The sequence below is a fragment of the Festucalex cinctus genome, chromosome 9 (genome assembly GCF_051991245.1).
Source record: "Festucalex cinctus isolate MCC-2025b chromosome 9, RoL_Fcin_1.0, whole genome shotgun sequence".
Taxonomy (NCBI): Eukaryota; Metazoa; Chordata; class Actinopteri; order Syngnathiformes; family Syngnathidae; genus Festucalex; species Festucalex cinctus.
Window position 1 is genome coordinate 679241 of NC_135419.1, and position 18010 is coordinate 697250.

An 18010-nucleotide genomic window follows, 5' to 3' on the forward strand; every position below is an offset into this window, starting at 1 on the left:
CCTAGAAACAAACGATTTTTGTTTCTAATTGACGCATTGGGGCCAAAGAAAGGCAGCGACAAATCAGACAATAGCATAATAGAATAGTAATCCCCCCCCCCCTAAAACAAAATAAAATAAAATAAAATAAAATAAAATAAAATAAAATAAAATAAAATAAAATAAAATACTCCCACTATTACTACTACCAAAAAAATAAAAATAAAAATCTACCTCTACTTCGCGGAAAACATTTTTCCAAAAATTGTCAGAATGTCCAGACAACAAACAAGTAAAATGTAATAGTGAAAAGTGGAAAAACTCCTGATAAGATATAGTGCTATGTAAATATTTACATTTTGCCACGACTGATAGGGCCTTAGGCCACTTCTTTTTTTTCTTTTTTTTTTTTTTTGCACTCATTTTGTACATTTCACATTGCATAGCAAAGTGGTAATTTCTTACTGTTATGTAAGGCAAATATGCATGGGGCCAACTGCCCTATCTAAGGACAAAAAATATTATAAAATTATTTTGCCTACCCGTTTGATCCACGAAAATACTGTATGTATACAGTACTCAATTTCCCCAGTAGCTGAATTATTCCCACCGAGTCGTTTCGGGGGGCCTTTTACTTTTACGTTGGACTCCAGTTGCAGTTACAATAATAAATCTGCAGATGGCAGCAAAGCTCCATCAAGCACCAATGCACACTAATGGACGAAAAAAAATCCCTTCTCTATCATCATAATAAAAAAATGATGTAATTAATTTTACTTCATAAAATTTACAGTCAGTGGGAATGATACTTTTTATTTTCGAAAAGTGACATTCATTATTGACTATTTATTACTATTCCATCCAGGGTTTACAATATATATATTTTTTTACTTCCAAAGCAGAAATTAGATTGTTTTATTCAATACTTTTTTTTTTTACTTTAATTTTTTGACATTTTGTTCAGGTATTGTGAAGGCTCTGCGATTGGCTGGCAACCAGTCCAGGGTGTAATAACCCCGCCTACTGCCCAAAGCCAGCTGAGATAGGCTCCAGCACCCCCGCGACCCTTGTGAGGAATAAGCGGTTAAGAAAATGGATGGATGGATGGATGGACAATGTATAAATATTTAATCAGGGTCTTTATTTATACATTTTAGATACATTTCAAAAACAAAGAAATTTCAATGCAATAATCCTCTTACAAAGAACGAACACGTACAACTCACAAAATTCCATTTGTAACAGACAATAAATAAACGATACTGATGTAACAGGAGGAATATGTTATTTGGTGTCATTTACATTTGGGAACATGCACAGTTCTGTGACTACTAAAAAGGGGAGAAGAATAAGCCAAAGGTTTGTTTTCTGATTAATTCTAAGGATATTCCATGAATACTGGCTCGGATGATGTGGATATGTAAGAAATGATTTGATGTTTATTTAGGAAAATCCTTTCATGACCTGAAATGACCACTGAAAGAAACATGCTCTCATTCAGTGATTTCCAACCACTGTTGCCATTCACACGACATTACAAGAATTTGAAATTGAAGTATAAAGAGGCCCAGATTTCACACATTCGAAAGTAAACAACAATCCCCAGCTACATCACAGCTAACCAATCACGGTCAAGCTTGATCGTGGCTGCAGCAAACATTTTTATGCTTACAATTTTCGGGGAGCGATATGAGGAGTTCGGATCGGCCCTTGCGAGTCTTCTCATTTTGTATTTGTATTTTTGACTGTTTTGTCTTCTTCTAAATGGGCTGAAAGTGTGATCAGCAACTGCTTGCCCAAATGCCAGGACATATTGCAGTTACTACTGCCGTGAATATTAGTACTATTATATTTAGAGGTAGTATTAGTATGTTTTTCAACTTGTAAGATTGAAACAGGGTCTCACTCAGCTTGTCGGTGAAATTCAAGATTTATAAATCGCTGTAATGACTAACAGATCACTGTAGATGGCGTTGTTGCATCACTTTGGATTTGTGATCAGCATCTTTTCAGTCGATCACAAAGCTCAACTTGACATCGATTATGAGGGGAAGAAACGTCAACATGTTGGAAGCCGGATAAGTTTAGGCACCTAACATGATACAGTATGTACAGGACTGTCTCAGAAAATCAGAATATTGGGATAAAGTCCATAATTTTCTGTAATGCAATTAAATAAGAAAAAATGCCATACATTCTGGATTCATTACAAATCAACTGAAATATTACAAGCCTTTTATTGTTTTAATATTGCTGATTGTGGCTTCTTTTTTTTTTAACTTGGTCTGAGGAAATATTCTAATATATTGAGATAGGACATTTGAGTTTTCTTAAGCTGTAAGCCATAATCAGCAATATTAAAATAATAAAAGGCTTGCAATATTTCAGTTGATTTGTAATGAATCCAGAATAAGTGACACTTCTTTTCTTTACACTTCTTTGAAACCATATTCACATCAAAGTCAATGTCTGCTTGACATTTTTATTTATTTATTTATTTTTACGAATAATCATTTTCTCCACTTTTTGGTCAGGAACCAGTGTTTTAGTAAAACGAACCCATGTTATATTGTGAATTTCTAAAGACCAAAAAAAAATAATAAGCAAAGGAACTAATTGTCACAGAATTAAAACCGTATTTTGTGTTCTTGAAGATTAGTCACAATGCTGAAATATGAGGAACTCAGCTTTAAAAAGGTCTGCCAGTGAAAGAGTTAATTGCGCCATGTTTTTTGTCACTTTACTCAAATGGCACCAGAGCATGCAAGAAGTTGACTTAGTGACAGCTCATAACTTCAAAAACTCGCAAGTTGGGGTGCTCTTAAGTCAAGGTACCACTGCTTACTGTAAAAACCCATACAAACTGGATACCTTGAAAAAAAAAAAAAAAAAGATCCACGATGTAGCTGGGGAAAACTGGGCTTCATGTTAAGTTTGAAAAGCGACAAGACAATGACATGAACTCATGTCCACAGGTATGATCGTCCACAGTCATGTTGAAGAGATGAATAACCACCAGTTCCAAGTACGTGTGTTCAAAATATCAATGACTCCCTCCGCTGCAGCTGGAAGGATGACACAAAAATTGCTTTAAGACTGCTTGACCTTGTTCTTTTCCTGGTCGTTGACATGCTGCTGATGCTGCGGCTGCTGCTCCTCTCTGCTCTCCTCCCTCTCCGGCCGCTCGTCGCTCTGCCGGGCGATGAGCAGCCGGCAGGTGAGCAGGATGCCGAAGACCAGCGCGTGGGCGTAGCGCTTGAGGGGGTCGCCGACCAGCTGGTGGAAGAAGAGCACGGCCAGCATGACCAGCAGCAGCATGAAGTTGGCCACGTCTTTGGGCCGGCCCGGCACCAGGGTCAGGACCAGGCCGCAGGCCACCTCCAGGGAGCCGATCATCTTGCGGAGCAGCACCGAGGTCACGCCGATCTTTTTCAGACCTGGCAAAGCTTTGGCGTAGCTCTTGTACGCCCGTTTCTAGAGAGAAAAAAAAAATTAAAAATCTATTTTATACAAATACTCTGAATTTCGACTTCCGGCAGAGTGAACGTTCGGTGACCCGACACAGTCTTGTAGTGTTAAATGTTAAACCCTGGAAAGATTTCTATCTGTCAAAACGTTGAGTCTGGTTGGGATGACTACAACACACCAATAACTGTTTAAAATTGGATAATGGGTTCCAGAGAAACTGTTATGTGGTGTGGGTTTAAAAAAAAAAAAAAAAAAAAAAAAGGGCTTTTCGGGGATTTTTTTTTTTTTTTTTAATTATATAGGCTATAGAAAATCTGGCCAAAAATGCCTTCAATTACAGTAAAACTGTCTAACTTCATTATTTTCAGCTAAAACTATCCATCAATAAGATCATACAGGCGAAAATTCCAAAGATGACATAACAAAATGACCTTGAGGCTTCAAACGGCGTAACGTCATGTGACCTAAAAACTTGACTTAAACAGTACAACTGGAAGATTATTCTTGGGAAGCGAAGAGCAGTTGAATAGTTCATGTATTTTCATGCATAATTATGTTATGGCGGCTTATTTGTAAGTCAAGTGGTATCTTGAATTACGAGTTTAATTTGCTTAAGCTTGTAACTCAATTTACTTGTGCAGTGAACCGCCGCATGTTCCCGCTTCAAGATTGGCAGATTTTGGGGGGAAATCCTCCATTGTTTGCTGAAAATCTCTCCTATTACCGATTTTGTGCTCAGGCCACTATAAAAGTATTGCTTTGGCACCCTCTTGTGGCATCTTGGTGCCAAAGAACTTGAAAGTCAAGGAACTATGTGTAAGTGAGTTAATTTCATTGAGACAAAAGTCGTGCGTAGCCACATTCTTGCCGAATCGAAAGGTTATTATAAACCTCTTTGTGGGGGTGTCAAACCATCAATTAATTGCAGCTGTTTGTTGGTCCCTATTCCCTGCAAATGTGGGAGAACACTATCTTTCCATAAAAAACAACAACAAAAACACACAATTTTGCACTGTATTCTATATAAAACATGAAATCGTGTGTTGGATCTTGAGCACCTTTACAATATGTGGTCTTGCGACATCAGGAGCTGGAGGCTTATTTACATGAGTGCCTCGGTGTGAGCCGTGGCCCACAGCAGCTCCTGGCATGCGTTTTCATTTTGCATTTGTATGTATTTGACTGTTTGTCCCGTTCAGTCAATGGCTGAAAGTTCATCCACATGCGGGTATAAGTATCCTTTTCACTTCAACAAGTAAAGATGTGTTGTATGTGAAGATTGCTTGAAACTCACATTTTAACTTGCAATACAAAGCTAAAAAAATCCTAATAATAAATGACCATTTTTGACGTCGCATAATAGCATTTTGTCCATAGTAAGAATTTTGCTGCCAATTTTTTTCTTGCCAATGTCATGTCATATAAACCTGACCACAAGAAAAATACCAGCCTGTGAAGGTGAACCTGGGTGGAATTATTCAACTGCTCGTCCAAATATAATAGGCTGCGGTTAATTGCTAAATTTCACCTAGTTCATAATATTAGGGAGGTTATTTTAACCCATTTACGGCCTACTTCGTGCGCTGACGTGTTGGTGTAGTAGCAGTACAACACGTTTATACGATTTCACAGCGAGCATGTTGAATGAAGAGGTTCTGTTTTGAGGATAGAATGAGATAATAGTGGCAAAAAAAAAAAAAAAGAGAACGCTAAGCGGTTATTTTGCGGTTCGTTTAATATTTAGGTCAGCATCCACACAACAATGGCCTCCCCCCACATCTCATTCACTCACCATCTCGCTGTACGCGTCTTTGCTGAGCCTCGGCGTCAGTTTAATGGTCCCCATGAAGACGAAGAACAAGCCGAGGGCGAAGGAGAGTGCCACGATGGTTATGGTCCTCGGTGAGGGCATTTTGGGGAAATTGGACGCCGACAAGTCCTGCTGGGGGGGGTTGCGATGAATGGGAGTCAGTGGAGCGGACGCTGCTGCCTGGATGCCTTGCCAAATAGTGATCCCGCACCGACAACCTGCTCGTCTTCCGCGGGAGCGCGCGCAGCCTCTTAAAGTCACAGTCGCCGATTTACGGTTTGACGACGGCGTTTCAGTCTCAAACAATAACAGTGTAAATGAAGAATTATAGTAATTGTAATAGAAACTGTGTGGGAAGAAAAAAAAAACATTTACAAGCATGATTTTCAAATAGAAAATACATCCCCTAACAAAACCACTCACCATTGACCCATCCTTCATCACTCAATCAGCGCATCCATCCATCCATAACGCACCAATCCATTCATACAATGTTTTTGTTACAGTTTAATATGTTCACATTACTTTGATGGAGATGTAATTTTATTAGAAAAAAAAAATGTAGAATTTCAAAAAAAATACACATTTGGTCATACTTATATACAGTTTGGATTTTTTTTTTTTTTTTTAATTCAACAATGTACCTTCACTACATGATGGAACGTCCCATTTGATAAACTAGACTCATGTAGGGCCTATCCAGTGGGAAATCGTCATGAGTGCATTAAAATGTGTACTGTCCATTTTGGTGATCAGAGCGATGAAGTGACTTTCTTTCATTGTCCCTGATCCTGACGCTCCTTCAGAGCCAGTATGGCTTTTCGGTAAAGATCTGAGGAGACACAATATTTATTCCAAAATGTAATACGTATGGTTGGGTGGGAGTGGTTAATTCTCACCAAATGTGGCAGAGAGGTCGACGGGTTGAGAGGAAGCTCCAGACATGTCTTCAGTGTTGATTTTGTTCCTTCTTTTAACTTTCACACCTTTCTTCCTTTTCCTCTTTTCCCTCTCGGCTGCACAGACAAATTATTACGTTATAGTACAGTAATCCCTCATATATCACAGGGGTCGGGGGTTACATCAAAATATTATCCTGGCCTCACATCTGAGGGGCTTCTCATCATTGTGTAGTGATTCAGGCACATCCAGGGTCTCCTCTTTCACCTTGCCCTTCTGTTTGTGTCGTCCCCTAGTGGGGGGGATGAGCGCGCTGCTGCTTTTGTCTTGATGGTCGGCGTTCTCTGTCTCCCCTTTGCTGGCCTCCTCCTCCTCCTGCTCGCTCGCCGCTTCTTTGCTTCGTTTGTCTTTGAGCGGCCTTTTCTTCCTCCTGGTGGATTTCTTCAGCTTCTTTTTGAGTGTGTTCTCCTGCCAATTAAAGTGCATCTTGTCTATAATTCAGTATATGACTGGCCAAAACTCAGGGTACTATATTAAATCTATTCACCTTGGGCATGATGTTCTGAATGGGCTGCAACTTTCCTTCGCCATTTGTCATTTTCTCCTTGTCCTTTGGCCTGTGAACCTGGCGGAGGTCTGACTTGCTTGTTCTCACGCTGGGGTTACATGTGAGGATGGATAACATGGAAGGCGACAGTGAATTGTCGGATTATTTATATATTATATGCGCACATTCTCCTCATGCTGAGAGCCAATGTCAGTCGCTGGGGAACGTCCTGCACTGGTCACTAGAAATCTTTGAGTACAAATGAAGAAACAACCTTTCAAACTTACAATGACAAATTGTCAATTTAGAGTCTTCAATGAACCTCTAAAGTACATATTTTTGAGAATGTGGAAACAAGCCAGTGTACAGTAGTGCCTTGACATACAAGTGACTTGATTTAAGAGTTTCTCAAGAGCTGTCAATCTGCTAGTTTTTGTTTTCACTTCACAATAAGCAGCACTTTGGCAAGTATTGAACAGTTCATCAAAAAAAAAAAAAAAGAGGCATCAAGATGTTTATTGTCATTCCCACTTCACATTTAATTCACACGTTACTTAAAAAAAACACACACACACACACAGCTTTGCCTTAGCGTGATGCTAACAAACAATTCAAAACAACAATGGCATGCTAGCGATTAGCATTTGTAGTCACATTAGGCCTATTTGAAGCAACTTGTATTAGAACACACATGCTGGAGCCGCACATGTTGATAGAGTATAAAGCAATACTCACCGGCATATACTTCATTTTCTAAATATTTAATTTAAAAAAAAAAAAACTATCTTCTTCTTCTTGTGACATTTCTGTTTGCTGTGTGTGGTGAGATTCTCGTACTCTAAACTTGATCTTTACTTCGTAGCCCGTAGGCAGTTTCTTATTTTGAAATGGCTTGATCAGAACCACCAAAAAGCCCAAAACGGGTCACAATACTGCCTACGGGTAAATTGAGCACTTCCACAACCACAACAATAAACGTAACCACGGCTAAAAGACCACCTCTCTGACAGGCGTCAGTCAAAAACGCGTTTTACTTTGTGTATTTGTCATTCAGGTGCGACGTCGTGGCACAAAGTCTGACTCACCGTTCATTTTTGTTTCTTCTTCTTGTCTTCTCTGTTTTGCCGTTCCTCTCTCTGGGCTCCAGAGGCCTCTTGCTGTCCTGAGCCACACGGGCGCACAGCCCCGGGTAATCCAGACAGACGGCTCGCAGCAGCCAGCGAAGGCCCCGTAACGCCTTCCTGTCCGACCAGCGCCGGAGGTCCATTAAGGCCGAACAAGGCTCCTTGTGAGGAGAGGGAATCGGAATGTGTTGCTTTGAGGTGAGAAGGTCGTGGTCGGGGTTCATCATGTTACGACGACACTCACAATATGGCACACGGAGCGACTCTGGTTGACCAGCTTCTCCAAGGAGAGCATCTCGATCAGCTCACTTCCCAGCAGGGCATTCATTTTGTCTTGTTTGTTTGCCAAGCTGGAAAGACGAGCACAATGCGCGTACTAAGTCACACATTCCCCCAAAAAAAATGAACGATGCAAACATGGTTGTGAGGTTCTAGTTTTGAATCTTAGCACCAATAGCCAATGAAATTGTCAATGTGGCTAAGAATGTTTTGAAAACACAATATGCATAGTGTATATGTACATTTTTTTATGACTTGGTGGCGGGTGGCTGTCTCATTCGCTTAAAACCAGAAAATGGAAGTGCCACCATCATCGCTTCAAGAAACGACATCAGTCGGCCAGTCAGATAGCAGTGACGTCACCGTCCTTTTGAGTTCACAGCAAGAGGGGAAATGGCGCCCCCTGATGGATGGATATAAAGGGGTGGATTTTGCACCTTAATTTATGTTCCATAAATGCAATATTAATCGGAATGTTGCATTTAGACTAGTGCAGGTTCATAGAACATATTATTGTCGCAGAATTTTTTTACTTGACTTGACCACTTTAAGAATCTATTATTTAACAGAGTAGAATCCCATTTATTTTTTCAAGAATAAAAGCATATTTTCTAGAATACAAGAATAAAGTTATATTTTTCAAAATTACTTTCTTCCCTCATGAAACTTTAATCTTATAATGTAAATACATAAATTCTCATAAGATTAAGACTATTTATCCAACTAATTGTCTTGTTCATGTAAATCCACCTTTTGTCCTGAAAATCTATTACTTTATTCTCAGAACATTACATTTTTTTTCCTTCTAAAAAACAATTTTTTTCTAACACAATTGTTCTTGAAAATAGGCTACTTTTGAATTCATATAGAACTACAATTGGTAGTCATGTTTAATTGTCAGGATTATGAGCGGTTCCTTGGAGAAAATTCTCCCATCAAAAAAAAATAAAATAAAATAAAAAATACGTGCATCTCTGCTTGAAAGAGTTCATAAAGTGACAAAATTGATCCTAACAATGAATGATCATGCAAGTACAGGAGTATTCCACTAGGGGGTAATGTTGGCAAAATGATGCTCAGTTTAAAAAAAAAAATAAAACATTTTAAATGGTATAGTGTAATTACACCAGGATGGGTTTTCCTGCCACTCTGGGCTGCTTGAGCAGGTCAGCCAGGACCTCCTTGACCTCCTTGATCCTCGGCCGGTCGCTGGAGTCCACCACGAAGATGACACCGTGCGCTTCTGCGTAATACTCGCTCCAGACGCCCTGCGCCTCCGCCGAGCCGCCCACATCCAGCAGGGTGACCAGGGAATTCTCCACCCTCAGCTCACTCCTCACGCAGCCCTGGGTGGGGCCTCCTTCCGCCGCGTGGGGGACTGGAGGGCAAAAAAGAAACCACACGTGAATTTTGCAGCTCCAAAACAGGAAGGTTGTCCATACGAATGGAAAAAGTGACAGTGATTTTTTTGTTTTTTTACATGTGTTTAACTTGGAATTGTGGTTCAGGCTCAAACTGTCCTGTTCACTTTTGGGACTGAAGAAAGAAATGAGGAAGAAATGAAGGAAAAAGGATGACAGTATAGTTTAAAATGGAAGGAATGAAGAAAGGAAATTAAAAATGAATCAATGATGGAGAGCAAGGAGCACAATGGACTAGTGTTTATTTAGTGCATCCGCCTCACATTTCTAGGTGCTGTGTTAGAATCCCAGCTGGGGAAGCAAAAAAAAAGTAATGAAGACACAAAGGAAAGGACAGTAGGTGTGAAAAAGTTTACACACCCATGTTCAAATTGCAGGTTTCTATGATATAAAAAAAAATAACTGAAAAACTGTGGTTGCACAAGTGTGCACACCCTCTTAATACTGGGTTATTTTGCGTATTACGCAGTCACATTCAAACTCTTGTTAAATGGGAGTCAGCACACAGCAGCCTGCCAAGATTTAAAGTGCCTCGAATTAACCCCAAATAAAGATTAGCTGCTACAGTAGGCTTTTCCTAACATTTAAAAAATATGTATTTACAGTATATCAGAAGCCTGAAAGTTGTGCTCTGGCTGCACTTTTAAACGGTTCCTAATTTCAAACATCTTTTCTAAAGCCCCAGTTGCAGCAAAAGTTATTTGAGTTAACTAAAACTACAACCAAGAAACTAAAACTAAAATTCAACCAACAATTTTGTTAACAAAATAAAATAAAAGCAAAAATGCTTAAAAAAAAAAAGAAAAGAAAAAGAAAACTCACTGAAACTACATTTTATGTTTACAAAACTAACTAAAACTAACTATAATTGTAGCAAAAATGTCCTTCGTTTTAGTCTTTGGTAATTAATTTAATGCATGAGCCTTTGGGGATGATTATAAATGTGATTTTAAGTAGATTTATTTTGATATTAACAAGATTTGGGACGTTTGAAAGTGTCACACAGAAGTGACGTCATCTAGCAGCAGCCAATAGAAAAGCACCTTCTGATGACATCGCTCCAATGGTGTTTTTTTAATTTTGCGCACAAGGAATACACTTTTTTTTTTTAAATAGTAAATATACAAATACAATATTTAAAAAGAGAAAACAAAAGTATTGGTGGGTTAATGTACAAAATAATTGTTGGATACCTCTTAACATGCCTCGGATGGATGACGTCTTTCCTGCTTTGTCAAGACCCACCACGAGAACAGTCACACGCCTACAAAATCAACAAAATATTGAGCATTGAAATCACATCAGTGAGCAAATTGAAGACGTATGGGATGATTCATTATGTGAGGACACAGGTGCTTTTAGATATGAGAAACTCAAAACACTTTTATATCAAATCATCTTTTCCCATTTTAATAAATGTAGATGCCATTAAATCGATTCCAGCCTTCCTAAAAAAACAAGAGAAATTATGTATATTTAATCGAGAAAAACTAGCACTCCACAATATTGTACTTCATAAAAACATGCAGTAATTACACCATTAAATAAAATCCACATGTAATTAAACAGTTTTTGTCTCACTGCATTATAAACTGAAGTCTACTTTTTTCAAGCGTTATTATAGCACTTGTGCTAATTAGCGTTAGCATGAAACTTTCAGACTGAAAGACACGGCTTCGTGCTTCTTTTAAGTACAGCAAGTGTAATTCTCTTTCTTTAATGTTTAGTTTGACAGTAGAAGTCAAATGTGAGTGGCAATTGCAACTGCAGCGTCCGTGAAAAACAAACATTTATTTAGCATACCGTCCATTAGACACGCATGACAATTAAGGTCACCTTATTGGCTCCTGGATTTTGGAGAACCAGGTGCAGCAGTTGCTCATCAGGTTGAACATGTTGTCTTGAGGTGAGCAAGGTGTGCACAGTGGCCACCATTTTCTCTGCAAGCGGTACCTGGCAAACACAAGGGGGCATCGTTGCTACTACAACTTGTTTGACTTTCAGATGAGTCCCTGTCAACTCAGAGGTTACTTTGCATGGGATGTTTGACATTGTTTTACGACCATCCACAAACGAATGGCTGGGAAACAAATTACTATTACTACCACATAAGTATTGAAATGGTCTCACATAATGAAGATGAAATGTCCACGATAGTTGTGTCTTTTATTTGTGTGACCTTGAGGTCAGTCCAGGGGATTGCTTCCAACTCCAGTCCAGTAAAATCTTGCTGCCTTTTGCCTCATATCATGAAGAAATCGGCTTTTGCGCTTTCTGGGAAAAATAATCATTTTCTACAATATTCTGATTTATTGAGATGTACCTTAGTTAGTTTTGGAAATTGCATAATCAACCCCAACTAAGCAAAACCTAGTGTTAAAATATTTGTGCAGGTGTACATATTAGCCTTGTAAATATATATTTTTTGAAATACTGAGATGGGATAAAGTGAGGCAAATACCTGTAACAATCCTTGACAAAACAACTCAATTCTTAGAATGGCTAATATAAATAAATAAAACCAAAAACTTCAGTCCCCTTGAGGAATGTCATATTACATAGAGACACTCACCTAAAATGGCTGCTTCAAACTAAAATGGCTGACTTCTTGAGCGTTTTTAGGTGTTGTGTCCATACGTACTAACCAGGATATAAGTGCCAATCAAAGTTGTGAGTTTTTGGCCAAGTTGACCCGCCAAAAGTTGCATCTTTGCACAACACCACCAAGAGAGCTCTTAATAAATCTGGATGCTTCCTGAAATTGCACTCGACAACAGCGACCAAGTGCATCTTAGCAATGAGACACTTCTTTATTTCCGGCTCATGTGTACTACACAGCAGGCGTCTGAGGTCAGCAGACGACAAGCACAACCAAACACGCGCACACACGCACACACACAAGAACTGGCAAGTCTTTCACTTTGCGGTGCATCTGTTCGGTCTTTGTATAATCTGCTCAAGCCAGTTTGCAGTGGCCTGCTTTTCCCGTCTTGTTAACAAGTCGACCCATATTTCCTTTTTGACATCGGGCAAGTGAATGAGAACGAGTTCTTTGTCAGGAGCAATAGAAATATTTGCAAATGTAATACTGCTCATGTGCAGCTTTCATTCATTTAGGGGTGCAATATTTTTCAGGTTTGACATTTATTAGTTTCATTTTTACACATTGCAACTTATTTAGACATTTTTGATACTTCTGTCATACATCCACTCGTACAGCTCCAGTAAACACATCAGGCTAATCCTGCTCATTTTTGTTAAATTTGGACTGTTTCTTATGAAATGTTTTCATTTCTTGAGATAGTGAATTCAGGGTTTTTGCAATTTTCTCATGTGTTTTTTAATTAGATGAGCTTTTTTTTGTTTGTTTACTGATTAGTGGACCTACATGAGAAGGGGTCAGAGTTAGAAGGTCGATTGACAGTCCAGTCGTATACAAGTCCGTGTTGATCAATTGGTCTCACGACTGAAGTCTGAGGGCAGCCATCTTACTTTGCCACTTTTATGACAACTTGTGTTGTTGTTGTCTTTCATGGAAAACGCAGTCATCAATGTGTGTTTCACATCTGGATCCCTGAATGGAGTCATGAAAGCCTCTGAAAGAACCAACTTCACTTTCTACATCGACCATTCAGATCTCAGTATTGTGAATCGTGACTAACAGAGATTTTTTTTTTTTCCTTTTTACATTCATTTGATTGTTTTAATGGCTCTGACAACATGATGCAGGCGAATCTTTGACTTGTACTCGGTGTTATACCATCTTAGAGAAAATCTCCCAGACTTATTGGTCCAGCTGTGCGCCTTACATGGTGACATTTTTGCTATAGAGACAGAAATAAGCGGAAAACACCACATGAAATCAAAATATTGAAGTTAGACGGGCTTACTGAGTGGCTGTTGGTGGCTTCACTTCTCCCGACGGTGAGTAAGCGGCATTGTTAGTCGGTAACTCAAACTTGTTTCTATGTGCACGGCGTAAAAGTCGTCCCAATGGCTGACACTAAAAATTTTGTGCAATAATTGTAAAATAGTAAAAATCCAAACATCGATCAAATCGATCAGTATTTCATGCAAGATGATAAATAACGTTGACTTTTCTGTATTCATTCCAGCACTTAAAATAAAAACAACAAAAATGGAGTTGGCCCACTCAAGTTCCCAGTGGTTGTATTTTTATTTTTTTATTTTCTTTTCTTCTTTTTTAATTTTTGTTTCTCTGCGGTTTGTTTGTTTGTATGTTTATATGTTCAATAAATCAAATTAAAAAAAAAAATATTGTCTGATTTATCTTTAAAAAGAAAAAACATTAAATAGTGATGACAAAACATGCATTACATTAACGAGAAAAAGCTGTGCACCTCTTGATAACTAAACATACGGACTCCAACCAAACATCAGCGGATGATTCATACAATTTCTAAAATGTAAAGCGTAATAATAATAATACTTACAGAAGTGGGTCTAGGTCCATGCAATTGTTTGGATATAGCTATGCGCTAACATGGCGCACATAATACCTGCTGCAAGACTTAATCAGGCTCACGTTAAGCCTCCGCTCAGCCCATGTGGGAGGTGCCGCCTTTGTTTGTTTTGGTCTCGCAGCCAATCATGGGGACGGACTAAAGTAACTTAATGGGGATCGCCATTAGGTTTGTTGAGTCCACATGGGGCTAAATGGGTCTCTCGATATGGTGTGACCGCTGATGTGTGAAAGTGGCGCCATATTGCGTTTGAACACATTTCGGTTGGCTGGACAATGACGTCACCCTGACAACAAAGATGTCCGTGTGGCAACTTATACTATTCATGTGAGACTTTCTAAATATTTTGACATAAGTAATACATCAAATGGACGGATTGATTCTCGTCACACTGAGACTTACTATATGTTCCAAATATTTGTGCAAAGATTCACGTTAAATAAACACAGATGTGGCAAAAGTAGTCCCACTTTGGACTTATCTGGAAGTAAAACTACTTGTGATTGCTGCTAATGGTTAGCATCTCAATGGCGTTTTGCATTACATGTTAGCATTAAGCTAGCTATAACGGACCGTGTCTTAAAACCCTCGTAATTAGGTCACTGATAGAGTATTCTTTTTTTTTTCTTTTTTTTTCCTTGCTGTGAACTGCATAAACTACATAGAAAAATGAACAAAAGACATTATTTGGAACACAGGTTGAACAGGGTAACCACAATGTAACTCTTCCATAATGATGTTTAAAAATGTGCAAAAACAAACAAAGCTGCCATGCAACGCACAACTAATGAAACCTATAAGATCAAATGAAATCAAACTTTATTTATATGTGTACCTTTCATACAATAAAAATGCAATTCAAGGTGCTCAAGATGAACCAGCACATGTTCAGAATATCTAATAATAAACATTGGTTTAGTTTTGGCATTTTGTTGTTTAAAAGGATTCCCACCCCTTGAGGACAAAAAAGGTAGGCAAGTTATTCTTGACGTCATGATTTGATTAGAACTGATCATCTTATCTCATTTAAAGCGCTGCAGTATATTTATGGACAGTAGCATTACACGTCACGCAGAGAGGCTCAACCAGTTACATAACGTCATTGTGAACAGAACGCCATGTGCTGGGATGAACTGGAATGCAGAAAACTACCACCAGATGGCAGCAAAGTCACAGCCTCGACCCCGCCCTCACCACCACCCACCAACAACGCACTAAATCAAGTCAAGTCATCAAAGTGTGAGGCGCCAGATTTTCCACAATTAGAGATTGTATTCACAGCAAATTATACTTCAAAATCCATTTCATACCATATCGTCTATACTCAGCATACCAAAAGATAGATAGATAGATACTGTACATAAGTATTTGAGGTGTGGCTACGGGGTTTGTTTGTTTGTCTCATTAAGTCATCATACTAATATCCGGTCTGGTACCACCCTCTTCTACAAAACAATTACTCAAGCAAACCTCCCACCACACACACACACACACACACACACACACACACACACACACACACACACACACACACACACACACCAAAACCAGCTGAGGTCAAGCATGGCCGCCACACCCCCCGTTTGCTCCACATAGCAAACATGCTTCAAATCCCCCTGCTAGTTGATTTTGCACTCTGTGCTAACCTCCCGATTCACAGGCGGCTTTTCGACGATCCCAAAACAAAGGTTGCGCCACGCACGCCTTCAGATCTGCTGCTCCGTAATGAGATTTCCATCTTCCAGTTTCCGCGAGGCCTCGCAGGAGGATGAGCAGCACCTCAGCAGTGTGGAGTCAGTGACCCACAGCAACGCTTGCATTAGTGATGATGAGCCGTCGTTTGGCTGTCCGCTTCATCCTCCTCCTCAGTACCAGGCGCAACTCATTTAACTGAGATTAAATCTGACAGGAAGTAGATAGCATGTTCGGGGTCAGCTCTGAGCTTAGTTTTTTTTTTTTTTTTTTTCCCTCCCACAGAGGAAACGATGGAAAATTGAATAATATGTTGGCTAATACGGTATATGGATCAAAATGTCATCATTATAAAAGCTTTTCTTAGCTGTAAAGTCATTTCAAAGTCTGTAAAGATGAAAACGTCCAGTTGTTTTTATTTGACTAAGTACTGTAAATAAAATGAGGACGCTCAGATGCTGGAGGCGTGTCTGCTGAAGGCATTAGCATTAAGCACTCTTCAGCTGTCAACTGTCAATCAAATAGCTCTCATACAAGTTGAAAATGGATGCTACTTAATCTCCCTTAAACACATAATAACCACATGTTTGAGCTGTGAAAAAAAATGTGCTAAAAGCCTCTCCGGTGGGTCGACATGGAGCTTTTCCACGTCACGACAACGAGGCGCTCTAAAGCCAACACTCCATCACATTGCCAACATTGGTCAAGCCAATTTTCAACTAGAAGGAAGATGAATTTTCACCTTTTATAAAAGGCATAGCAAGCTGGCAACTGTGCATCACAAATTATTGCACCACATAACCAGATGATATGAGCACAGATGCTCAAATTCATGTAGGTTGGATTGGGAGACTTATGACAGATGCAAATGCGTCACTGGTTTAGTCAAACCCAAAATCAGGAATACTGAAAGGGTGAGAAACAGTTTACAGCTCTATTTCCACAATTGAGTACTTTGGTACAGAAAGCTCCCAGTCTTTGCACATGTTTTCAACAATTATCTTGAAACATGCATAATGTATTTAAAAATACAAACAACTTAACTTTAACTTCCTTACAAGAAGTTAACGATTAAAAGTGCTAAAGAACAAAAGTCCTAAACATGTGAGACTTGGAAAATACAAATAAAGAAATAAATGAGTTCATTACAATGGGATTTTTCATCCATTCAATGATTTGTTTTTGTTTTTTTAAATCGGCCACAATATACTATCACCGTGACCTGCACATTTTTGTAGTCATGTGTTTGCCCATAAAATGATTTTGTTTTTGAAATTGTCTGGACTTGCCAATGCTTGCCAATATGTACATCTGACGACAATAAAGCTCTCTCAGCAAACAGCAGCTCATTTGCTTTCCATGCGAAAGCCCGACTGCCAGACTGGTTCTCTTCACCTCAATTTTAACATGTGCTCCATTGTGACCCAAACAAGCAATGTGACAAATGAGGACACGTCTGTGTAAAAAAAAAAAAAAAGTCAATGAATTGCAGAATGAGTCACTCTGTTATTGTTTCTCTTGACTGTACAGTTCCCAGCGCAACAAGTCCGAGGACACGGCGAGTGAACTCTAAAAATGGAAGTGCAAAGCAAGTGAACTCTCAGTGCTAAATGTATCCCACTGCTAAGCTGTCGTGTGTTCCTCGCTGTGCTTTTGCTTGACAAGAACATGACGCCGCACAACACTCATCCATTTTTAGTTGAATAATAATCTAGATGACATGATCATGTAACCATGCACTCATGGACGTGGTTTTCCACTCGTATATGCTGGAACAAAAACAGCATCAAGAAGGAAACAATATTCAGACAAATAGTGTCAAAACATGACGATAACGACATTTCACGGCGAACATCTGTATGGAACTGACAGAATACAGCTGCTGGTTCTTTTCCGGAGACACTGCTGCCAAAAAGCACATTTTTCTTTTGAGACCAAAAGTTATTTATAGCATTGAGGAACAGTTACAGTAGATAACATTTGGAATACATTAGATTTAAACTATTATTTTGTAGATATTGAGAGCGGATGGAATGCTGGTAGTGGTGGAGTCCATTTCTATCCTAACAGGTTTTCCACAACTTTTTCTAGTCAAGACACCAAATTATTACAAATTTTGCAGCTATCGCCATAGCAACAATTACAGTACATTAAGTGCAGGATATTTTCTAATTGTGTGCATTTCTAAATGTATAAATTAATTTATAACATACATACGGTAAGGGGTGATATTTTCCTCTCTTACGATCATCAATAAACTACTAGAATTTTTTTTTTTTTTGTATTAGAGCACATTTCTAAATTTA

The 18010-nt window shown here is 39.0% G+C and overlaps 2 protein-coding genes across 3 annotated transcripts; both read right to left on the reverse strand.

The window, feature by feature from the left end:
• Nucleotides 1-1101: 1101 nt before the first annotated feature.
• tmem35 (transmembrane protein 35) lies at nucleotides 1102-5698 on the reverse strand. Its single transcript, XM_077532087.1, has 2 exons — nucleotides 5240-5698; nucleotides 1102-3453 (listed from the first exon to the last, which is right to left on the reverse strand). Exons 1-2 carry the CDS (start codon nucleotides 5696-5698, stop codon nucleotides 3070-3072), a joined length of 843 nt encoding a protein of 280 aa, XP_077388213.1. The 3' UTR covers nucleotides 1102-3069.
• An 84-nt stretch (nucleotides 5699-5782) lies between these two features.
• Nucleotides 5783-14399, reverse strand: arl13a (ADP-ribosylation factor-like 13A). Of its 2 annotated transcripts, none has more exons than XR_013284952.1 (10): nucleotides 13983-14399; nucleotides 11365-11481; nucleotides 10722-10792; nucleotides 9233-9485; nucleotides 8073-8178; nucleotides 7790-7989; nucleotides 6705-6813; nucleotides 6425-6625; nucleotides 6157-6273; nucleotides 5783-6089 (listed from the first exon to the last, which is right to left on the reverse strand). XR_013284952.1 is itself a non-coding variant. In XM_077532085.1 (10 exons), the coding sequence occupies exons 1-10, from the start codon at nucleotides 14000-14002 to the stop codon at nucleotides 6034-6036; spliced, it is 1311 nt and encodes a 436-aa protein (XP_077388211.1). In that variant the 5' UTR covers nucleotides 14003-14393; the 3' UTR covers nucleotides 5783-6033. The 2 variants fall into 2 exon arrangements, 1 of the variants encoding a protein (XP_077388211.1); XM_077532085.1 differs by having other exon boundaries at nucleotides 6364-6625; nucleotides 13983-14393.
• Nucleotides 14400-18010: the final 3611 nt, after the last annotated feature.

Bases quoted from the DNA above. Each gene is read 5' to 3' on its own strand.
- arl13a (XM_077532085.1), bottom strand. From the start codon at position 14,002: ATGGACCTAGACCCACTTCT. The intron at 6,814-7,789 runs GTGAGTCAGACT...ATGTAACCCCAG, and splicing joins AGAAGAAACAAAAATGAACG to CGTGAGAACAAGCAAGTCAG. The intron at 6,626-6,704 runs GTGAATAGATTT...TTTAATTGGCAG, and splicing joins TTCAGAACATCATGCCCAAG to GAGAACACACTCAAAAAGAA.
- tmem35 (XM_077532087.1), bottom strand. From the start codon at position 5,698: ATGAAGGATGGGTCAATGGTGAGTGGTTTTGTTAGGGGATGTATTTTC. The intron at 3,454-5,239 runs GTGAGTGAATGA...TTTTCTCTCTAG, and splicing joins AAGACGCGTACAGCGAGATG to AAACGGGCGTACAAGAGCTA.